This window comes from Sminthopsis crassicaudata, chromosome 4, assembly GCF_048593235.1.
Source record: "Sminthopsis crassicaudata isolate SCR6 chromosome 4, ASM4859323v1, whole genome shotgun sequence".
Taxonomy (NCBI): domain Eukaryota; kingdom Metazoa; phylum Chordata; class Mammalia; order Dasyuromorphia; family Dasyuridae; genus Sminthopsis; species Sminthopsis crassicaudata.
In genome coordinates this window covers 241,942,822-241,968,594 of record NC_133620.1, presented here as the reverse complement: position 1 = coordinate 241,968,594, position 25,773 = coordinate 241,942,822, and the positions used below count along the sequence as shown (strand labels likewise).

The 25,773-nt window shown below is 33.9% G+C and overlaps 1 protein-coding gene across 50 annotated transcripts in view; it reads left to right on the top strand.

Moving 5' to 3' along the window:
• The window catches only part of RIMS1 (regulating synaptic membrane exocytosis 1), a 621,810-nt gene that overhangs the window by 577,596 nt on the left and 18,441 nt on the right, over positions 1 to 25,773 (top strand). For all 50 annotated transcript variants that reach the window (XM_074310533.1, XM_074310539.1, XM_074310538.1 and 47 more), the window contains one exon: positions 25,483 to 25,621. In XM_074310533.1, the coding sequence (XP_074166634.1) occupies positions 25,483 to 25,621 (139 nt within the window). The remainder of the gene's footprint in view (positions 1 to 25,482; positions 25,622 to 25,773) is intronic.

Sequence of the window (25,773 nt, the reverse complement as noted above, 5' to 3'; positions counted from 1 at the left end):
TATACATTAATAAATAAAAGTGCTCTTAGATCACATTGATATAATGCTTTATTTTTAGGGTACTTCACACATTATTTCACTTCACCTTAATAATGATCTAGAGAAGAATGTGCTATAATTATAGCAATTTAAAAGATGAGAAAAGTAAGGATGAAATATGTTAAATGACTTGCCAATGGTTGCAAAACCTCTAGCAAACCTAGATTTTTTTTTTATTTTTTTTTGCCTCTAAATATGGTATGTTACCTTTCCAAACAAAATGTCTTGTTGGAACTTAATTCTTCTACCTCAGACCTTTCACATACTTATGACAATATACCATGTATATGATTATCAGTGTTTCTGGTCTGAGCACTAGGTTGTAAGTTCAATAAGAGTAAGGATTTTCAAACTATTCCATATTAATGTCAGACAAAGGTAGTTCTTTCCTTATGCCCCTACCCAGAGCCCCAGGTCTTCCATAGGTGCTCTCCAACTATAGGAATGTCTAATAAATGTTGAGTGAATGAATCAAGTTTTATTATCTAGATAGTATAATACCATATGCATCTGTCAATAATCCAAAAATATAGTCAGCTAGGCAACACAGTAGAAGAGTCCTGGACTGAGTGTTAAGAAGACCTGAGTTTAAATCCAGCCTCAGACACTTATTAGCTATATGATTCTGGACAAAATAATTAACTTCTGCCTCAATCTCCTTAGACATAAAATAGAGATAATAACAGCATTTGCCTCCCAAAATTGTTTCATAAATCAAATGAGATAATTGTAAAGCATTTAGTACAGTGCCTTGAATATACTAAGTGATGTATAAATCTTAGTTATTATTATTGTAGTAGTAGTAGTAGTAGTGATGGTGATGGTGGTGCTGGCTGTAGTGATGATAGTAGGCAACAATATATCTCTAGTACACAAACTGAGAATTGGATTTCTTATTTATTTATTTTGAACTTAAATACAAAATAGAAAAAAAAAATACCATGTATGCAGCAGAACATAAGAGGATTCAAAATATAAAGCATTAAATTTCCATTTTAAGAAAGCCATATAATAAATATGATACATTCAGGTTAGAACTGTCCATCTTGTCTTTGCTAACATATAGGACATATAGGAAGTTTTTTTGAACTTTGCTTTGTACTTTTTACCTTTTTTTTCCCCCCTTCCTTCCCCCTTCTCCCCAAAGAAGGCAAAAATTGATCTCAGAGATGCATACACACACATACCCCTGCATGCATACACAATACACATATGCAAATAAGCATATATACATAGAAATATACACATATATATACATAGATATCTATAATCATGCATATGTACATTCATGTGCATCTATATAAGACTATACTTTGCTTTGTTTGTTTGCTTCTTTTTCTCTGAAGGCCGATAATATCTTCCTTCATAAATCCTTCTTTCCATATTTTTCTAACTTCTTGAAAACATCATCATTGCCTATACAGACAGCAATATTTCAACTTTACAATGCCTAGTCTGTCATGTTAGACTAAAATAATATTGATTAATATGGCTGACATTTAGTATCCCTATTTTTTCTTTTGATTAAAGTTATTTTATTTTTAACTTTATCTGAGAGTATGATTACTATCCCTGCTTTTTTTATATAACAAATTATATCCCAGATCTTTATTTTATGGTCCTATCTCCTACCTGCTACCTTGCCTAGTCTCCCTCCCTTATCCTCTCCCCTTACTCTTTCCACTTGGCTTCTTGTTTCTCTCAGAATATAGAAGACATTTATAGTCTTTGAAGTATATATGTGTCTGTGTTAATATATATGTTTGTGTGTGTGTATTATATATATATGCATGTAAATATGTGTGTTATTCCTCTCTATCCTATTACCATTTATTTATACATCTTAATCCCATTCATGTCAATCTACACATCCTTCTACACTCCCATTTTATCCTATTCCCTCATTCTTTTATTTCTTGATAAATTTACAAATCTGTTATTCCCTTCCAAATGTATGTTTTTTCTCTCTTTAATCCAGATCTGATGTGAGAAGGGTTTTTTCCAAAAAGCTCTCCTTTATCCTTTCTTTTCCCTTAGCTTTATTTCTCTCTAAATTTAGAAGACATTTATACATTTCTAAATATATATGTATGTGTGTGTATATATATATATATATATATGTGTGTGTATATATATATACATATATATGTATATATATAAAGAGAGAGAGAGAGACAGAGACAGAGACAGAGACAGAAAGAGACAGAAGGAGAGAGAGGAAGTCCCTTCTTTAATTCATTTCTGATGAAAGTAGGATTCCAGAACTACTAATTCCTCTATCCCATCAAATTCCATTGTGTCAGTTTTTATACTTGCAACTCATTTGTATAATTACTCCTTTTTACTTTTACTTACATGGTTTTACTTTTTAGAATCACATCCCTGGGGCAACTAAGTGGTGAAGTGGATAGAGACCAGCCTTGAATTCAGGAGGACCCGAGATCAAATCTGGGTCTCATACACTTAATACTTCCTAGCTGTGTGACCCTGAGCAAGTCACTTAACCCCAGCATCAGGAAAAGAAAAAAAAAAAAAAAAAGAAGAAGAAGAAGTAGAATCACATCTCACTCAAGTCTGCTCCAATCTTTTATTTGAACTATCCAATTACTAATGACAATCTTAGACAAAACAGTTTATATTTCCAAGTGTAAAAAGTAAGCAATTTGTTGTTATTGAGTCCTTTGCAATTAATCTTGGATGTATACCTTATATTAATCTTGGATTTTATATGCCAAAGTTTCTATTAAGTTTGGGAATTTTTTTGCAACAAAATCTTGAAGGTCTGGCAATTCATTGAATATCCTTTTCCCCTTTTCTTTTGAGATTATGTTTAACTTTGCTGGGTATCATATTTTCATCCACAAGCCCAGTTCTTTTGTTCTTCTATATATAGTGTTCCAAGACCTATAGTCTTTTAATGAGGCTGCTGCTAGTTCTTGTGTGATTCCAATTGTGGCTCTGCTATATTTGAATTGTGTGTGTGTGTGTGTGTGTCTTGTTAATTTTTCTCCTTGAGCTGAGGGTTTCAGAATTTGGTCATGATATCCCTGTAGGTTTGCCTTGTAGCATCTCTTTTAAGTGATGATTAGTGAATTTTTTCCTACCTCTACTTTTCCCTCTTGTTCTAACACTTCTGGACAATTTTCTTTATTTCTTGTATTATTGTAACAAGATTTTTTTTTTGCTTGTATGTTTTAGGTAGTCCAGTTGCTCTTATGTTTTTTCTTGGTTCGTTCAGTTATTTTTCTTATGAGATGTTTCATATTGTTTTCTATTTTTTCAATCTTTCTATTTTATTTATTATTTCTTGGTTTCTTAAACTTAATTGGCTTCCTTTGCTGAATTTTAGCTTTAAGGGAGTTATTTTCATCCCTATGTTTCTGTATCTCCTTTTCTAGTTAGTTAATTTTCTTTTTATAATCTTGTTTTTCTTGGATTGTTCTTATTTCTTAATATTTTTCTGGTTATGCATGCATATTAAATATATATATATTAAATACATATTTATGAATCATGTTAAGAGAAAAACCAGAACAAAAGGAAAAAAGGAGAGAAAAAATATAAAAAAGAAGTACATATAACATATGTTGATTTATATTTAATCTCCATAGTTCTTTCTCTGGATGCAGATGGCAGTTTCCATCCAAAGTTTATTGGGATTGCCTTAGATCACTGACTCAGAGGAACCAAGTTTTTCATACTTGATCACACAATCACACACACATGTTCACCAAGCTTCTACTTATTTGGCTCAGCATCAGTTCATGTAAATCTTTCCAGGCTCTTCTAAAATCAGCTTGTTCATCATTTTTTTATAAAATAATTATATTCTATTACTTTCATATACCCCAACTTATTCAGCCATTTCACAACTTATAGGCATATACTCATCTTCCAATTCTTTGCTACTAAAAAAAGAACTGCTACAAAGATTTTTACTCATGAGTCATTTTCTCTTCTTTATGATGTCCTTGGTATACAAACCAGTAATGGCACTGCTGGGTCAAAAGGTATGCATAGTTTTGTGATCCTTAGGGTATAGTTCCAAATTGCTCTCTAGAATGGTTGAATCATTTCACAATTCCATCAACAATGCATTAGTGTCCCACTTTTCTCACATTCCCTCCAACATTTACCATGATCTTTTCCGGTCATCTTACCCAATCTGAGATATATAAGGTGGTATCTCAGAGTTGTTTTTATTTGAATTCCTCTAATCAATAGTGATCTAGAGCATTTTTGCATATGACTCTAGTTGGTTTTAATTTTATCATCTGAAAATTGTCTGTTCATATCCTTTGACCCTTTATCAGTTGGGTCAATTGAATCAAAGCCATTCAACTTTATCTATTGCAAGAAGGAAACCTTTATCAAAAACAGTGGCTATAAAAAATTTTCCCAGTTTCGTACTTCCTTTTTACTCTTGTTTGTTGGTTTTGTTTATGCAAAACTTTTAAAATTCAATGTAATAAAAGTTGTCCATTTTGCATTTTATAACATTCTCTAGTCCTTCTTGGGCATAAATTCTTCCCTTCTGTAAAAATCTGATAGGTAAATTATCCCTTGATCACATAACTTGATTATGGTATTACCCTTTATGCCCAAATCATGTACCCATTGACCTTATTTTGGTAGATTGTTCTTATTTTTAAAATTTTTCCTCAATCACTCTCATTTGATTTTTGAAGTTCTTTTTGAGCTCTTGTATGAATTATTTCTGTGCAGAAGGCCATATGGCATTACTCTCTGGAGCATGAGAAGCTTTTCTTTTTGCTTCAGTATTATCCTCCAAAGATGAACCCCAATCTTCTCTATTCTTATAGTGTCTTTCTATGGTTGGATTCTTTCTCCTTTACCTGCTAATTTTTTTTTTAATTTATAGTTCTTTGTTATTATAATCACTTCTAGTTCTAAAGTAAGAAATGGTGCCTCTAGCCTCTAGTTCTCCTTAATTTCTCCTCTCTGGCCTGGAACCAAACCAAGAATTTCACTCTCCTATAAGTTTCTACAACCAGAAGCCTCTCTGTCCTACTGCTTCTGCACTCATCAAGTGTATGCTGATTCCTTTTTGGTTAGGGCCACATCTTGACACCACAGCTGGACCAAATTTTTCAAGGAACAAATTAAACTAGGTTGACTGGCACAAAATATACATAGAAAAAAATATCAGTGAGGCAAGAAAGGCAATTTATAAACAGATCATGGAGGGCTTTCTCATTAAGATAGATACAAGAAAGAGCCACCACAGATAATTCCCAAGCAGAGAATTTAGAAGTGCTTTAGAAATATAAATTAGAAATTTATATTATATATATAAATTAAATATATAGAGAGAATTTAGAAATATAAATAAATAACATATTAAGAATGGGTTAAGGAAACTTGAACTTGATCACAAGGATAAGCATGAGACTTTAAACCCAGTTAGGTTGAGCAGCTTGTGAGCATATCTCTAGATCTTCAGAAATTATAGACATCTTTAAATATAACCCTTTCAATTTACAGAGAAAGAACTTAAGATGTAGAAAGTTAAGTGATTTGACTAGAGCCACATATTAGAAGTGCTTGAGGCAGGATTTGAACCCAGATCCTCCTAATATCAGGCCCAGCTATCTACTAGTTAGCTGCCTATAACTTTTTTTTTTTTATATATATATACAAATATATAGAGTTTCTTCCTGACTAATAAGACTTCATTAACCTAGTTTCTTAACTAGCATAATATTTGCTGGCATGGATGAAAATTACAATTATATAAAATAATTGAAGGTATAATTCACAGAAATATTTGCCTAGATTTTCTTTTTATCTATATAATTCTGAGCAAGTTATTTAACTTCTGTCTGGTTCAATTTCTTCATCTCTATAGTAGCATCTACTTTGCAAGGTTGTCATATGATAACATTTGTAAAATATTTTAGAAATCATAAAGTGTGATATAAATGCTAATTATTGTTCTAAAAAATAGAAGGGAATAGACGGAGTTAAGGGCACTGGGAGAAATGTAAAATAACCTCTTTTCCTCAATATAGGGAGCAAAGAAGAGAAGGTACTGTTCCTTTCTTTTCCTTTCTTTTCCTTTCTCTTCCTTTCTCTTTTTCCTTAATTGTTCCCTTTTTTATATTGTAAGAAACCAGCCAACCATACGTGCAGTGTGGTATACAATTTTTTAATGTGGATATACTATACATATATGTATATACTCATATATAAATATATATATTATATATATGCACACACATATATAAATGATAGATAATAGACATCTTTGAAATTTCAAAAAACAGTTAGCCTCTTATACTTCAACACATAACTACATTTGCAAACAAAATTCCATTGTTTCTAAGGCGACTGGAAATATAAGAGGTGTTGCTAGGATTTGTATGCAGTATGTTTGACCAGAAATGAGTGGGTCTGATTCAAGGTTCCTATTGCCTCCTAATTATTTTGGGGATGTTGTGTAAGGCTGTAGTCAGGTAGCATCACTCATTTTATAACAGTTCATTGTAGCAAGAGAACATTGAGATCAAGAGAGGTTAGTCCAGACTAGTTCAAGTGTGAATAAATAGGGTGTAATGTGTTTCTCCAGATGCCAAGGTGTACTGGCATAAAAGCCTGCTTACATAACTAGAATAGTCTTAAAAAAAAAAAAAAAAAAGAACCTCCCACATTAATGAAAATGACAGTTTTGTTTGGAGAAAGACCACCACACTGGGAGTTGGGAGACTCATAATAGTCATAATTCTATCATTTTCTGGATGGCTTGGTTTAAACAAGCCTAGGCTGGCTGCCTCTTTAGGAATACATTTTCTCATATGTAGAATAAGATTGTAAATCTTAAAGACCTATAAGGTCTCTTTCACCTTTAACATGATACCCTTTTTTATTTTATTATGTGCATGCTCAAAGAGAAAGTACCCTGCATTTTGTGTGACTAAATTTCCATCTGGGGATCTTGATCTTAAATTGATCTTAATCCTCAGTGCTTAACCCTTTGGGAGTTGCCAGAATTGTGATATTTAAGTATTTTTAGTACTTTTTGATAAGAGAAGCACTGAAGTTTTAAATTTTGAATGGTTCACCATGTTAGAGGAAACAGAGATATTTTTAGAAGCAGCATGGAAAACATACTGGCTATGTAACCCACTACAAGACTATTAACTTCTCAGTGGTTGAAGCAACACAGGTATTGACCTGCACTGATATAAAAGTTGCCTCACCTGAGAATTCCCTTTGCCAGTATCCCTATTACTGCAGGTAATTCCTCCGGTTTCTCCAACTTTGGTAAGTATATTTACTGCAATAAAAAACATTCAGATCTATGTATATATTCTTATTTTGATTATATCTGCCATAAGATAAATAGTTGGTTGTTGTTAGTTCAGTCATGTCCTATTCTCTATGATTCCATTGGATTGTATGTTTATTTTTTGGCAAAGATATTGAGATGATTTGCCATTTCCTTCTCCAGCTCATTTTACAGAAGAGGAAACTGAGACAAACAGGGGTAAGTGACTTACCCAGGATCATACAGCTAGTATGTATCCAAAGCTGGATTTGAATCAGGTGTTCCTGACTATAGGACTGGTGCTCTATCCACTACACTTCCTAGCTATCCCTCTGATTAATAATTAGTTATTATCTTCCTTTAAGAAGACAATTATTAGCTAATATAGTATAGTGTCTTCAGCATTTGTAATCTACTCTCTCAGACCCTCTCCCCCCCATTCATATTTTCATAGTACTTAATTCTGGAAGCCAAATAGAAACAATAACTCTCCAAAGAAAAAGAGATTACTTCTTTAACTTCTTTTTAAGCTCTCAGTCCAACCATTCTTTTATAATTTGATTTGTGCAGCAATATCATTTTTTAAGAAAATCCTGTAAATTATTACCTAGTCAGTGCCCTGTTTTCCTCAAAATATTGGAAATGCATATTATTTTTTCCCATTGGTGTTCTTAATACATGTATCAATTTCACAACTATGTGATTTTATTATTATCCAGTTCACTTTTTGCTTATATAGACAGTGCTGTTATACAGCAATTCCGTCATTCTTCATAGATTCTCTCCACTCATCATTTTCCTAATATTTCAACCAATTCATTTATTTCCATAATATATGAGTAACCTGCATAAATGAGTTGAATAAATCACTTTATTAAATAATAATCTTTAATCATATCTTAACCCATTATTTAATTTCTTTGTTCTTTATTACATGTGGTATATTCTCATTGCTACTTCGTTTTTCTGAAGAGACATATGACACAACAGATAAAGTTTTAAACCTAAAATCTGGGCCCAAAATTTTTTGATGAGTGATCCAGATCTCAGCTTAACCTCTGTCTCAGTTTCCTCATATGTAAAATGGGTATAATAATAGCATCTACTTCTCAGAGTTCTTGTGAGGACAAAATGAGTTAGTATTTGTAATGAATTTTGCAAACTTTAAAATCCAAGTAAAAAAAATTTTTTTTCTAAAGCCTTGGGGGGTAAATATGTATAAAGACATTTAGTTTAGTTGTATTATTCAATATACACTTATTAATCACCTACTGTGTGTAAAACACTGTGGAAGGAGCTGGGAAGATAAAGTCAAAAGTGGGAAGAATTCCAGATTTGAAGAAATTTACATTCTAAGATTTAAAAATATCTTTTCAGTATTTCTTTGGTTATTTAAGGACATCTCTATAATCTCCTCAATTAATTAGTACTTTGTTTGAAATACCTCTTTTAATTTCTACCAGGAAAATGTGTTATACAGGGCAGCTCTCATCATTACAGTCAATAAAACCTTGACTCAGACCTTTTCTTCCTTCAGCTTCCATTCCACAGTAGGCAGGAGAAAGTTACATACTACCTTTCTCCAGTGAGATGAGAATCCCATCCCATTTCAGGAATTCTCATGGTATTGTCATGCAAGAGATTTAGCATTAGCTGCAATTTTGAAGATAAGTATTTCCAAGAGGTGCTTGACAAATCTGTCAGAAACAGGAATGGAGACTAGATGCAATATGATATCCCTTTAACTATTCTTCTTCAGTCAAGTACTATGGGGAAAGTGCCACTAAGTTTATCTAGAATAAGACAGAATATAAAAGAGTACTTATCTCAAATATCCTTACTCTGAGTACTATAACTTACTTTAAACTCTCCAGTAGCCAGTTCTCAATAGAAAATATATCTGAAAATGTCATGAGGTAGATTTTTAAAGACTGATAGTCCTTATAATAATGGTGACTCCCATCTTGAATCTCCAGGATTAAATGAAAACAAAACAAAACAAAACAAACAAAAAAAAAACAAAAAAAAACATTTGTTTGGCATGTTATACATTTTCAGTTTTCTCACAACCTCCTAAGTACTCTTTTTTCCTATGATACTGGTCTCATTCATTTTTGTCTCCTGATTTCCTTCACATCCCAGTTAAAATCCTATCATTATCAGTAAGCCCTTTTCCAAATCCCTCTTATTTCTAGTGTCCTCCCTCTATTGTTTTTTTTTTCTTGTATACAGTATATTTGCACACATTTATTTGGAACATTGTCATTAAATTTTGAGATTTTTGAAGGCAAGGACTGTCTTTTGCAAACCAAAAGGGGAAGCATCTAGAAAAATGAGGTAATCAACTGTATCAAAAGCTGCAGGTAAAGATAACAATTCTAGGGGCAGGAGGAGAAATCATTATATTTTTCAAGAGAAGTCATAGGATCTTGGAGATGACCCTGGAAAAGACAGGTTTAATAAAGTATTGGAAACATTGCTAAACCTCAGATTGTAGGAAAGGAAGGGAATAAGTATAAAGTGCTTACTGTGTGCCAAGCACTGTGCTCTAAGCATTTTTATATCATCCTTTTAATCCTTACAACAATGCTGAAAAGTGTGTGCTATTATTATCCCAATTTTACAGTTGAGGTAATTGATACAAATAGCAGTTAAATATCCTGGGTCATATAACTAGCTATTAAGTGTCTGAGGCTGAATTTGAACTTCATTAATTCTGACTTTAAGCTCCTCTCTCTATCCATTGGATGAATAGCTACCCCTGTGGGAGGTTGAGGAATGAGTAGCTTGTTTGTTAATGAAGGGAACAAAAAAATATAGAAAGGTAATCTAAGAAAGTCATCAAATGAAAATGAAAAGAAGAAGTTTTCTCATTGGTGATGGTGGTTTTTGGTTTTGGTTTTTGTTTAGTTTGGTTTGGTTTGTTGTTTTTCAGAAGTTAACAAGTTTGATAGAAAAGTAATAATGGAAGTGGTAGGTGGGGTAGAGAAATGATAAATGAGCAAGCAAGGTCTTGAAAATTGAGAGGATGAGATTAAAGACCCAAAGGAAGATAGCCTTAAAGGAAAAAGAATTCCACTTCATTTCAGGAGAATAGAAGAAATGGGGAGAGGTATATCAAGAATGTTGAGAGGTTGTGAGGTGTAGAAAGACGAAGTGTGAGTAACTTCCCCATGATTATACAGAGAACAAATTGGTCTTCTAGTTCCAAATTCAATGTGCTCTTTAACAGAATACTAAATGCAGTAATGTAAATAGTATGATGCATTGGGGTAGACAATCTTAGTCTGATGTCTTCTACCAGACATTGAGCAAGCCACCTAACCTTTTTAAGGCCTCAGTTTCTTCATATGTAAACATGAAAGGATTATATTTTAAACTCAAGGACACTTTTCATACAAGATTGCCCATTGGCATTTAGTATATTTTAATTCACAGCTTTTGTGTATATGTGTGTGCATGCATGCATATATGTTTGTATGTATATTTGTGTGTATGCATGCATGTATATATTCATCCAACATTGGATTTAACTGGAGTGAGGAAGTCAGTATTTGCTTGTATTCTTAACCTAAATCTATTCCTCTTTGCCTCAACCCAGTCCACTCCAGTGTTCCTTGGCATTTGCAGATATAGAAAAGCTAGGTTTTATTGTGTTTTATAGTAATTGGTAAAATTATTCACTTTAATATTGTGTGGGATCTTTATGAGTCCCAATTGCTAAATGGATTGAAATGATCAAATTCTCCCAGCTGAGGAGGCTTTTTATTATTTCCATTTAGAAGAGCGAAGACATCAAGGTTATTTTCAAGACAACTGCTTATTATGGTAAAGATTGCATGTGAGGCTAAGTGAAGACAACAAAGAGGACAGATGAGAGAGAAAGTTTCATAGAGCAATGTTAATTCATCTTATTTCATAAATGGCTTTTCTTACTCAAGGGTAAAATATAGAAAGAGAATTTTTCTAAAATGTAAATATGAAGGTTCATCCAGTATGAACTACATTTTCTGAATAGGATTTGTTGGGAACTTCAAGCACATACTAATAAAAGAAAGTACTTTTGTGGGTAGCAGGAATTTAAAAAAAAATAAGATAATGTGCACTACTGGATTTAAAATGGTTTGGAAAATATTTGTGGTATTTTCTTTAAGTTTATTCATCCATCTTCTGTGAAGGTCATTCTCTGTATCTCATAACAATATTTTATGTATCTCAATATTTAGGCTTCTGGGCAACTTTGTTTCCTTCATTTTAAGTTTCCCTCCCTTTTGGAAAAAAAAAAAGGCAGGGTAGGAAACAACAATAAACAAATAGCATTGTCACAAGATTCAAAAAGATGAAACTTAAGTGAACAAGAGTAAGGGAAAAAAAAAAAACAGAAAAAAAATGATGAAATTGAGGGGTTATTTCAAAAAAGAAAAAACTAGCATAGCAACATTTTCATAGACTGAACTTATCAGCCATGTAATGAATGATATTTATAACTTTGGCATGGATCAAAAGGAACATTTATTTTGTCATTTCAATAACGAATAGTGTGGCACTATTATATCTAATACAAATTCCAGATAGTAATGGTAACTACAACAATGAGAGTATTTTGTATCAACCAAATAAAGAATAAAGAGACTTAATATTTTCTTATTAAGAGTGGGTTTTTTTTTTTTTTTATTTTGTTTTTACCCCTCTGGCAATGTTACTGCTAATGAGAAAAGCAATGGGAAATGAGCTGATCTCAGAGACAGAAAGACTTGATGCCAATTCTGCCTCTGACACATACCAGTTATCTGACCTTAACCAAGTGTTTTTTTATGTACCCAAGTGTGTACCCAAGAAACTCTCTAAAACAAAGGTTTCAAACCATATTTTGAGAAGGAATTTACCTCACTGAGGTAAATCTATACTAATGTAATCATAAACCCACTCTTTTAAAAAAAATTTAAAAATAGAATTGCCTTAACATTGTATATCTCAGTCTTATCTCTGAAATGGGTAGAACTTTATTGTCCTCTAGTCCAACTTTCTGTCTCTAGGAGAAAAGTATATATAACAAGCAGTCAATTAGTACTTACATCCATATTAAAGGTACCTGTTGCTTAGTATGCTTAGTATGTTTAAAACTTTGATTTTCTCCATAACAATATTGTTTTGGGGTTTGAGATAATTTGTAATTTTTTTTCCTGATTTTATCCAAGAAGCTTTATCTTCTTCAGGTTTTTACAAGTGGATAACAGAAGATAGCAAGTATTTAATAATAGTGCAGAAATGAATAAATAAGTGAAATTATTATTATGTGCTAAGTGCTAGGATCTATACATATATGTTTACATATATATGTATATGTATATATGTATGTGTGTATGCAGCTTCAGGGCAGATGGAAAAGCTCAGTAGTCCTTTTGATACCAAGATAAAGTAGATAGTAATATATTTTTAGCATCACTTCTGTTGACAAAACCATAATCATTTGGCCATTTGAAAGTGAAAAGGATTTTAGTGGTGAAAACTTTCTTTTTTGAATCTGGAGTAGGTATGGCCACCTAAAATCCTCAGAAATGTGTATAAATAATAACAATAACTATGAGGGTCATATTCAATATATAACAGAAAGAAAGCCACTATAGAGGAAAGGACAAGAAGATCTGAGTTCCTATCCTATCTGTGACACTGTGTGATCCTGGGTAAATCACTTTAACTTCTTAGTGATGTAGACCTTTCTCTGTATCCTTAAGTTGCAAATTAGTTGGTGATCTGTATTGATTAAAATGGGTTATCTCACCAAGAATTCCCTACAGCACTGAAAACATATGTCTGCCAAAAACCGCAGCAACAGCATTTAATAATAACATTTAATAATTCTTAAATCACATCACATGCATCACTTTATTTTCACAACAACCTTGTGAGTGAAGCAATGCAAGTATGATGATTTCAGTTTTATCAAGATTCAAAAAGTGAATTGTTAATGAACACACAAATGGTAAATAAGAAAGCAAGAATTCTACTGTGCAGAGATTTTTACACAATACCACATGCTCTCTGCATTATGTAGAGATGTCAAAAATTAAGTTGCATTTTTTAAAAAAAGAGTATCTTACAATAAACAAAATAAAATGATGCTAACAATTAAGAATTAAATGGAGATTTTAACTACCCCATCAGGTGGAGCCAAGAAGGTGAAGAAGGCACATGCTTTTTAAGCTCCTCTCTTGCCCTCACTACCAATCTTTTAATTTAGCCTCAAAAGTAGTGCTTAACCGGTGAAATTCATGAAGATTAAAGGAGCAATGACTTACCAGCCAAAGATAATCTGGAAGACTGCCAGGGCAGGTTTGTCTGAGGGGTGGGAACAGACCAGCAGCAGGCAGGGAGAGAGGAAAGTCTGGAGTCCTGAGCAGACCAGGGACCAGGGTAGACTCTGTGACTAGAGGAACAGTGGAAACAACCCTGCCATAGGCTGACCTTTTTGCCTTGATTGTAAAGCAGGAGACCAGCACAGAGATTAGAGCAGGAGGTACAGGGTACTCTAAAAACACCAGAACTGTGCCCTCCCCAAAACCGGAAGTGACTCAGCATAGACCAGTGCAACTGTGCAGCCGCACACTGAAGCATGGCCAGGGCAGCAGCAAATCTTCAAAGCAGGGGGTGCAGCCTGGGGCAACCTCTAATCTGCACAGTGGGAGGCTCAGCCTGGGGCAACAGAACCTCCCCAGCACTACTGTGCTTCTATAGCAGAGAAACTTCCTGTCCCAGCAGGGATATTCAGCTGGTCAGCTGTTAATACCCACAGCCCCATAGCTGCTTCAGATTTGGGTAGTGACACTTTCACTGCTCACACTCTTGCCTCAAGGCAGTCGTTAATCCTTACATGGGGGTTCTTAGCAGGGCATCCCCCACTGCTGGGCTGTGCAGACCTGAGTCACTTCCCTTGAGGAACTACTTCCCAGAGCACTCCTGTACCTGGCTACTCCTTGTAGCCAGTTGACAGGCTGTCCATACACCTATCCCTGTTCTGCAGAGGAAGCTGGTAACCTCTTGGCTCTGAAGGCAGATACTTCAGGCTTTAAAAAAGGGAGTAAAAACATTAAAAGGATGATTGAGAGATTCTATACAGAAAGAGACCAGGTTTTCAACCCCGAGGAAACTAACAGCAGACAGTCTCCAATTGTTGGTCCCCAAAACAAAAGGCTCTCCTAGAAGAGACTATTAAAAATCTTAAAAGAGAGCTAGAATAAAAATGGGGAAAGGAAAGAGAAGCTATGCAAGAGAATAACAACTTACTGAAAGGTGAACTGGAAAAGGTAAACAACTACCTGAAAGGTGAATTGGAAAAGGTAAAAAACTCACAGGAAGTACAGGGAAACAGAATTTGTGAATTGGAAAAGGTAAAGAACTACCAGGAAATTAGAATTAGTGAATTAGAAAAAGAAAATAACTCACTAAAAAAAAATAATAGTGAAATGGAAGAAAATTTCAATGAACAAAACAACTCATTTAAAAACTCAATTGGACATATACAAAAAGAAGTAAAAAAATTATGAAGAAAACAACTCATTAAAAATCAGAACTGAATAAATAGAAAGGAATGATTCCCTAAAACATCAAGAATCAGTCAAGCAAAACCAAAAAAAAATGAAAAAATAGAAAGAAATATTACATATCTACTTGTAAAAACCTGGAAAATAGATCTAGCAGAGATAATTTGAGAATTATTGGACTTCCAGAAAATTATGATGAAAAAAAAAAAGAGCCTAGATACTATTTTACAGAAAATCATCAAAGAGAACTGCCCAGAGGTAACAGAACCAGAAGGGAAAATAGGCATTGAAAGAATTCATCAAACACCTTCTGAAAAAGACCCTAAAAAAATACTCCATAGAATATTGTGGCCAAATTTCAGAACTATCAGACTAAGGAAAAAATATTACAAAAAAGCCAGGAAAAAGCAATTTAAATATCAAGGTGCCACAATAAGGGTCACTCAAGATCTGCATCCACACTAATGGATTGAAGGGCCTGGAATCTGATATTCCAAAAGGCAAAAGAACTTGGAATGCAACCAAGAATAAACTACCCAGCTAAGGTGAGCATTTTCTTAAATGGAAGAAGATGGACATTTAATGAAACAGATGAATTTCATTTGTTTCCAAGGAAAAAAACCAGATCTAAACAAAAAGTTTGATCTCCAACCAAGAGAAGCAGAAAAAGGTAAAAGGAACTCTTGAGAACTGTATTTCTGTTGTGGATATACATAAAGTCCACATGGATAATTTGATTTTACTGATATAACATAAAAAAGGGAAATAGAAATGGAAAGGGGCTAGTATCAGAAAAAGGGAAAGGGGGAGACAAAATGAGAGAAACTACATCCTACAAAGACGCAAAGAAAACCTATTATGTCTGAGAGAAGTTAGAGAGGGGGAGGAACATTGTGTGAATCTTACTCTCATCAGAGTTAGCTCAAAGAGAAAATAATTGACAATTTGTTTTACAGAGAATTCTCTCTTACCTCATTAAAAAGTGGGGGGAAAAAAGGAAAAAGGAAAAGAGTAATAAGGGAAAGGTACAAAAAAGGGGAAGGGATCTAAAGGGAGGAGGGAATGATACTAAAGAGGGAGGGCTGTGTGACACAAGTGGGGTCCATAAGTTTAATACTTGGGAAGGGATTTGGGGGGGCAAAGAAAAAAAAAACATAATCTGGGGATATTATGATGGCAGGAAATACAGAATTAGTAATTTTAACTGTAAATGTGAATGGGATGAACTCTCCCAGTAAGCAGAGACAGATAGCAGACTGGATCAAAAGTCAGTACCGTACTATATGTTGTTTACAGGAAACACATTTAAAGCAGGGAGATACATACAGAGTAAAGGTAAAAGGCTGGAGCAGAATCTACTATGCCTCAGGTGAAGTAAAAAAAAAAAAGCAGGGATAGCCATCCTTATCTCATTTCAAGCAAAAGCAAAAAATTGATCTAATTAAAAGAGATAAGAAAGGAAACTATATCCTGCTAAAGAGAAGAAATAGACAACAAAACTATAATAGTGGGAGATCTCAACCTTGCACTCTCAGAATTGGATAAATCAAACCACAAAACAAATAAGAAAGAAATTAAAGAGGTAAATAGAATATTAGAAAAATTAGGTATGATAGATCTTTGGAGAAAACTGAACAGTGATAAAAAGGAGTATACTTTCTTCTCAGCAGTTCATAGAACCTATACAAAAATTGACCATATATTGGGACATAAAGATCTCAAAATTAAATGTAGGAAAGCAGAAATAGTAAAGGCTTTCTTTTCAGATCACAATACAATAAAAACTACATTCAACAAAAAGTTAGGGGTAAATAGACCAAAAAGTAATTGGAAACTAAATAATCTCATCTTAAAGAATGATTGGGTGAAACAGCAAATTATAGACACAATTAATAATTTCACTCAAGATAATGACAAAGATGAGACATCATACCAAAATTTGTGGGATGCAGCTAAAGCAGTAATAAGGGGAAATTTTATATTGTTAGAGGCTTACTTGAATAAAATAGAGAGAGAAGATCAATGAATTAGGCTTGCAATTTAAAAAGCTAGAATAAAGATCAAATTAAAAACCCCCAATCAAATACTAAACTTGAAATTCTAAAATTAAAATGAGAAATTAGTAATATTGAAAGAAAAAAAAAACCTATTGAATTAATAAATAAAATTAAGAGTTGGTTCTATGAAAAAAACCAATAAAATAGATAAACCTTTGGTAAATCTGATTAGAAAAAGGAAAGAGGAAAATTAAATTGTTAATCTTAAAAATGAAAAGGGGGAACGTTCCACCAAAGAAGAGGAAATTAGAGCAATAATAAGGAGTTACTTTGTCCAACTTTATGCTAATAAATTTGATAATCTGGGAAGCCTGTATTTTTGGAGGTAGTCATTCATTTCACTTAGGTTAACCGAGGAGGAAGTAAATTGTTAAATAGTTCCATTTCAGAAAAAGAAATAGAAGAAGCTATTAACTAACTCCCTAAGAAAAAATCCCAAGGGCCAGATGGATTTACATGTGAATTCTACCAAACATTTAAAGATCAATTAGCCCCAATGTTATATAAAATATTTTTTTAAATAGGCAATGAAGGAGTCCTACCAAATTCTTTTTATGGCATAGACATGGTACTAATACTTAAACCAGGTAAGTTGAAAACTGAGAAAGAAAACTATAGACCAATCTCCTTAATGAATATTGATGCTAAAATCTTAAATAAGATATTAGCAAATTGACTACAGAAAATCATCTCCAAGATAATATACCATGATCAAGTAGGATTTATGCCAGGAATGCAGGGATGATTTCATATTAGAAAAACTATTAGTATAATTGACCATATTAATAATCAAATTAACAATAATCATATGATCATCTCAATAGATGCAGAAAAAGCATTTGATAAAATCCAATATCCATTCCTACTAAAAACACTTGAGAGTATAGGAATAAATGAACTATTCCTTAAAATAGGAGCATATATTTAAAATTGTCAGTAAGTATCATATATAATGGGGATAAACTGGAACCTTTTCCAGTAAGATCAGGAGTGAAACAAGGTTGCCCACTATCACCATTACTATTCAATATTGTATTAGAAACACTAGCCTCAACAATAAGAGTCAAGAAAGAGATTAAAGGAATTAGAGTAGGTAATGAGGAAACCAAACTATCATTCTTTGCAGATGATATGATGGTATACTTAGAGAACCCCAGAGATACTAATAAAAAACTATTAAAAATAATCCACAACTTTAGCAATGTTGCAGGATACAAAATTAATCCACATAAATCCTCACTCAGCATTTTTATACATCACCAACAAAATCCAACCACAAGAAATACAAAAAGAAATCCCATTCAAAATAACTGTCAATAGTATAAAATATTTGGGAATCTATCTACCAAACGAAAGTCAGGAATTATATGAGCAAAATTACAAAACACTCGCCACAAAAATATAGTCAGATTTAAATAATTGGAAAGATATTAAGTGCTCTTGGATAGGCCAAGCGAATATAATAAAGATGATAATACTCCCTAAACTAATCTATTTATTTAGTGCTATATCAATCAGATTCCCAAGAACCTATTTTAGTGACCTAGAAAAAATAACAACAAAATTCATATGGAAGAACAAAAGGTAGAGAATTTCAAAGGAATTAATGAAAAAAAAAAAATCAAATGAAGGTTGCCTAGCTGTACCTGATCTAAAACTATATTATAAAACAGCAGTCACCAAAACCATTTGGTATTGGCTAAGAAATAGACTAGTTCATCAATGGAATAGGTTAAGTTCACAGGACAAAATAGTGAACAACTGTAGCAATCTAATGTTTGACAAACCCAAAGATCCCAACTTTTAGGATAAGAATTCATTATTTGACAAAAACTGCTGGGAAAACTGGAAATTAGTATGGCAGAAATTAGATATGGATCCACACTTAACACCACATACCAAGATAAGATCAAAATGGGTCCATGATTTCGGCATAAAGAATGAGATCATAAATAAATTAGGGGAACATAGGATAATTTGTGACCAAAGGAGAACTAGAGATCATTATTGATCACAAAATAGAAGATTTTGATTACATCAAATTAAAAAGCTTTTGTACAAACAAAACTAATGCAAACAAGATTAGAAGGGAAGTAACAAACTGAGAAAATATTTTTACAATTAAATGTTCTGATAAAGGCCTCATTTCCAAAATACATAGAGAACTGACTCAAATTTGTAAGAAATCAAGCCATTCTCCAACTGATAAATGGTCAAAGAATATGAACACACAATTTTCAGATGATGAAATTGAAACTATTTCTACTCATATGGAAGTGTTTCAAATCACTGTTAATCAGAGAAATGCAAATTAAGACAACTCTGAGATACCACTACACATCTGTCAGATTGGCTAAGATGACAGGAAAAAAATAATGATGAATGTTGGAGGGGCTGTGGGAGAACTGGGACACTGATATATTGTTGGTGGAGTTGTGAAAGAATCCAACCTTTCTGGAGAGCAATATGGAATTATGCCCCAAAAGTTATGACATTGTGCATACCCTTTGATCCAGTAGTACTACTACTGGGCTTATATCCCAAAGAAATACTAAAGAAGGGAAAAGGACCTGTATGTGCTAAAATATTTGTGGCAGCCCTTTTTGTAGTGGCTAGAAACTGGAAAATTGGAGAATGGTAAATTATGGTATATGAATGCTATGGAATATTATTTTTCTGTAAGAAATGACCAGCAGGATGAATACAGATAGGATTGGAAAGACTTACATGAACTGATGCTGAGTGAAATGAGCAGAACCAGGAGATCATTATGCACTTCAACAACAATACTGTATGAGGATGTATTCTGATGGAAATGGATATCTTCAACAAAGAGAAGATCTAATTCAGTTCTAATTGATAGATAGAATCAGCTACACCCAGAGGAGGAACACTGGGAAATGAGTGTAACATGTTTGCATTTTTGTTTTTCTTCCCAGGTTATTTTTATCTTCTGAATCCAATTCTTCCTGTGCAACAAGAAATTCGGTTCTGCACACATATATTGTATCTAGGATATACTATAACACATTTAACATGTATGGGACTGCCTGCTATCTAGGGCAGGGGGGTGAAAGGAAGGAGGGAAAATTCATTATAGAAGTGAATTCAAGGGATAATGTAAAAAATTATCCATGCATATGTACTGTCAAAAAAAAAGCTATAATTATAAAATTAATTTTTAAAATGTAAAAATAATAAAAAACAAATAAACCAAACAAACAAAAAAAGAATTAGATGGAATTTGGAAAAATAAGGAACATATGTATATACTCACAAATGCATATGCTTGTATGTATGCATTTGCCTAATATTATTATTTCAGTAATGAAATCTTCCTTTCCTCAATTTATTCAGTAAAGGGATATTTGTTTATTTATTGTTTTTCCCCTTCTCATTGACTCAAACTTTAATTGTTTTTCTCTTGACAGAATTCTGACAAACTTTACAGTGTCAACTATGCTCAATAATGCCAAGACTTCTCACTTCATTAAAAAGTCATTCAATAAATCAGAGGGATTCTTTAAAAAAAAAAAAACTATAAAAAAACTATTTTTTCCTTTACACAAGTGTACACTATCCTTATGACCATCATTTCTCCTTCATTGATCTTCCTTCAGTCTCGCATTTATTTCAATTGCAGTCTACCTGCATCTGACAAAAGACCTTCAGCATTTTGAGCTGTTAATTATATGAAGAGCCATGCACACATTTTACCACACAAATTATTTTCTCGATAGAAAGCATTGTCTGTAGCACAAAGTTTTATTTTAACAAAAAAAAAAATCAATTTGGATAATTGTCTTTCATAGAATAATGGATTCCTAGATTGAGTCAAAAGAGATGTAAGAGATAATCTAGTCCAAATCCCTCATTTTATAGATGGGGAAACAGGCACAAAGAAGTTAAGTGACTTGTCACACTGTGTCACAAATGTGGTAAATATCAGTGTTTGGATCTGAAACCAAGCTCTCTCAAAACACATCCATCATTAGTAGGAGTATAGTTTGGGGGCTTAAAAGGACCTTTGAGACTAATCCTCTCATTTTACAGTGGAAGAAACTGAAACCCAGAGTAGTTAAATTATTTGTTCAAGGTATCAAAGGAAGTAAGTGATTGTTATTATACCTTTCTATATCTACATCCTACTCTAATAACCCATTGCAGTGGAGGTGGACCTGAGTTCTCAAAGGTTATGCCAACCAAGGGAAAACTATGATACATCCTTCAAAATTTGAAAGACAATAGGGTCAGTGATGGACTTTCTGTCTTCTAAAGACTATCCATACTAAGTAAGGCAAGGCTATCTTTGTCAACATCAGTCAGTTTAGTGTCTCTAATTAGAGTAACTATAGAGTCACAATTATCTATGTGAAGAAAAACCCACAGAGATGAAATCCGAGCTCCTCCAAGGTATTGAAATGTGGTGCAGAGGAAAAGAATACCAACTTCACAGTCCAAGGATATGGGTTCATCCTATCTCTGTCACTTACTGCTTATGTGGGCAAGTCACTTAGTTTCTTTAGGTCTCATTTTCCTCATCTCTAAAATGAGATAGTTGGAAGAAATTTGATGACTCTTTCTGCTCAGAATTTATGATACCATGATATAATACAAACAAATTTAATGAAAGATGGATTTTACTTAATCTAAAACAAAGTAAATTCTGTAATTACTCTCAGCAGACTCTCTTGAAATATAAACAATTCAACACAATTAACCCATTTTTTAGTATATATTTTGACATCCATTATGTATATCTTACAACAACCTTATAAGGTAAGCCAGAAAGCATCCTCATTTCACAGACTGAAAAACAAAAAACCAAAAACCTCAGTCTGAGGGAAGTTGTCAATTGATAAGGGACACCCAGATTCAGAAGTTAGGTTCTTCTGAATCTTCTGGACTCTAAGTCAGTATTCTATTCACTATGCCATACTGACTCACAAAGGTAATCCCCTTCCAGATTGATTTTTTAATAGGTGAAGCTTCTTCAAGAGAATCATACCATAATTCCTCATTTAAATCCTCTTGCTCTAGGGAAAGATCTTGATCTTTCCTTTTTTCCTCACACTTCCTCCTCTGTTCATTTTTAGAACTTTTCCTTCTCCTACAACTTGCTTGATAGTTTAAGGCTAATTGAACTATGTTGTAGATATAAAATACTTCTGCAGAAATTGAACGAGGCCCATTTTTTGCTTGGAATTCTTTCATTTCATTTCCCACTAGCTTCCATTTATCTACATCTATCTTTTCTTCCTCTAAGAACCAAGGGTATGTGCGTCTTAATGCAGCCAAGAGTTTAGCAATCTGTACCCAGGTTACAAGTAAACTCTGCTCCTCAATTATGTTGATTATACTCTCTATAGTACCACTCCTGAATGGAGCTGAGGTTGCTTCTGGGGCTGGGGTTGAGTCGGCTGAGGTCCAGGGATTGAATATAGCTAACATCTGCCCCATTTCAGCTATAAGAGATTCCTGGTTTAGCCCTTAACAAGTTAAGTTCCTTATTTATCTATTAGCACGCTCACTTAATCTTTAACAAAGTTTCCTCCTTACTCACGGTTCTGGGTCAGAGAGACTGAGATCTAGATCGGAAGCTTTTCCACTGGAATCAGGACTGTGTCTGTCCCTGTTCGGGCGCCAAATTGCGAAGGTCTGGTCTAGCTCCCCTTGTCAGGATAAGCAAAAGTCCTTGCCCCACATTGGGCGCCAATTGTAGCGTGCTGTCGTCTCCAGAAGCTGCTGGATCTCTCTCTGGGAAGAGATCTGCTGTGTCTTCTACTCAAATCTCTCCGACAGATTCTTCTTCCTGTAACGAACCGTTGTCTCCAGGCAGTTGCTGTTAACTCTTGTCCAAAGAAGTGACTTCCCTTCCTGCAGAGAGCCCCGTCAAGCCTGATGCAATTCAGAGTCTTCCTCTTGAATCCTGGCTCTGAATCTCCTCCAACTCTTATCCTTCTTCAGGCCGATCTGCTCTCTGCGCCCAGTGCTGTGTCTTTTTATCCTCCCAGAGAATGGGCGTGGGATAATGCAAGGGCTTCTGGGAAGAACCACTTCAGCCAATGGGCTTGCTCCTTCTATCAAGTCAACCTGAGTTCTCACCTTGTAATTGTCCAACCTGAATTCTCACCTTGTCACTATTCAGACAACCCGAGTTCTTACTTAGTAATCCTAACAGGTAAAAGAGGCCATTTTTGTCCTCATTTCTTATTTAGCCTAATCACTGAATGGGCATTGCCTCAAATAGACTGAGTTCTGGGAAATACCTTAGCTTGAAAAGGCCAAGGTGTCCTGCACTCTGAGCCATTTCCGGTCCTTCTGAACCATATGGATCTGCAAGAGAGCATGAAGCTGCTGACTCTGCACACTTACTTAAATCCAATTCACTTGTTTTAAGTCAAGAAATCACCTTCTTGATGTTATTAGTCTTCTTTGAGAACTTAAAAGCAAACAAGAAAAACAACTTAGTATTATAAAAACATGTTTTATATGTAAAGAGGACTCCTGATTTTCTTATAGATAAGCACATATATGGTTAATTAAACTGTAAGGACTTTGAATTGACCATTTTGATTAATTGAATTAACACCTGTTTGCCTCAGATTATTAAATTTTTATATAGAAATAATAATAGCACATACTTCCCAGAATGGTTGGTTGTGAGGATCAAATGTCATAGCATTTATAAAGGATTTAGCATAGTTGCTGACACATAGTAAGTTAGTTAGTCCTATAAAAGACCACAAAAGAATAATGTATTGCAACAAAACTTAGTTCTGTTTTGAACTTTATTCACTTTCATTATCTTTGTATGAGTAACTTAAAAATTGCACCCAGCTTTACTCTTCCATGCATTGAATAAAAAAAAAAAAAAAAATCTATTAAGGCAGCTATTTGGTAGTGGACAGAGCACTAACTCTGAAGTCAGGAGGACCTGAGTTAAAATCTGACCTCAGACATTTAATACTTTCTGGCTGTGTCACTCTGGGTGAGTCGCTTAACCCCAATTGCCTCAGCAAAAAAAAATAAAAAATCGTCTGATATATTGTACTTAAGATCTAATAAGTATGGTTATTGTCATACATATTGCTATTGATATCTACTTCACAGGGATGTTGTGAGGATTGAACCATTACCACTTACAAAGTTTTTATTATTATTATTATTATTATTATTTATCATTGTGTTATATTTTACCTCAGAGAAAAGAGAAACAGAAAGGGAAAAACAAAAATAACATATAAATGCATATTTGTATGTATATGTTATGATGTCAGTTAATATATCCTTCTGTTTTACTCATGGTACAGTCAAGTCCATGCTTCATTTGAAAATACTATATTTGAGCCAGAAGTGTTATTTAATTACTATGAAAGATCATGTTTTGATTAGAATCCAAAAGAGCATGAAGAGGTCATTTTGGACTTGCATAATTTTAAGGTGATAACCCACAGCTAGTGATCAATACCCCATGGTTGTTCAAAATCATTAATGGCTTTATGGAGAAAAGAGACAAAGATGGGAAAGAGTTTAAACTTTGAGTGCGTCTTTCTTTTAAACAACTTATTTCTTTTTAAAGGTCATAAATCATAATCCAACTCTTCTTACTTTTTTTGGGTCAAACTCAGTCCTGATTTCCTTCAAATGCAATATTACATTTTGAATGGATTATTAGACATGGAACTAGAAAAATGTTTTCAAATTATATTTCTGGTGCTGATTTCACTTCTCTAACTCTCTGTTTCCTCATTTTTAAAATACTTACAATGCTTTTTTTCATAAAGTTGTTGTGAAGTCAAGTGAAATAGCACATGTGTTTCACAAACTTTTAAAGTCGTCACCATGCTATTTAGTATTATTATAAAATGTTGACCATCTTTCCACATTATGGATCACATGTCAGATCCAGTTTTCCATCAGAAAAATGATCATCAGCATCAATGATTATATAGGTTCATTCATTATATAGATTCATTGAAAACTCATTGAAGCTTTTGAGAGTATTGGCCAATAGCAATTGTAAGCTATCCTTCTTAGGTCACGTGGAGTTCAGAGTTTAGTTAGCCAAGAATTTTGCTGAGAAAGATTGTTTCCTAAGGGGGTGATACCTTCTTGCTCTCTCCTCTCTCTCTCTTCTCTCTCTCTCCTCTCTCTCTCCTCTCTCTCTCCTCTCTCTCTCTTCTCTCTCCTCTCTCTCCTCTCCTCTCTCCTCCTCTCTCCTCTCTCCTCTCTCCTCTCTCCTCTCTCCTCTCTCCTCTCTCCTCTCTCCTCTCTCCTCTCTCCTCTCTCCTCTCTCTCTCCCTCTCTCCTCTCTCCTCTCTCCTCTCTCCTCTCTCTCTTCCTCTCTCCTCTCTCCTCTCTCCTCTCTCCTCTCTCCTCTCTCCTCTCTCCTCTCTCCTCTCTCCTCTCTCTTTCTCTCTCTCTCTCTCTCTCTCTCTCTCTCTCTCTCTCTCTCTCTCTCTCTCTCTCTCTCTATCTCTTTTCTCTCTCTCTCTCTCTCTCTTCTCTCTCTCTCTTCTCTCTCTCTCCCTGTTTCTCTCTTCCCTTCTTTTAGAATCTGGCCACAAGAAATTGAAAAGCACTATACAAAGAAGCACAGAAACTGGCATGGCAGCTGAAATGAGGAAGATGGTTCGGCAGCCAAGTCGAGAATCTACTGATGGCAGCATTAATAGTTACAGCTCAGAAGGAAAGTAAGTAGCTTGAGAATATTTTTTATTCATTTAAATGCTAATCACTGGAGTCATTAGATCAGATAGCTATGAGTAAACATGGGATTTATTTTAGTGTATAGCATTAACTTTTATATTGCCTCATTTGATGATGAGTACAATCTTTGGGATAC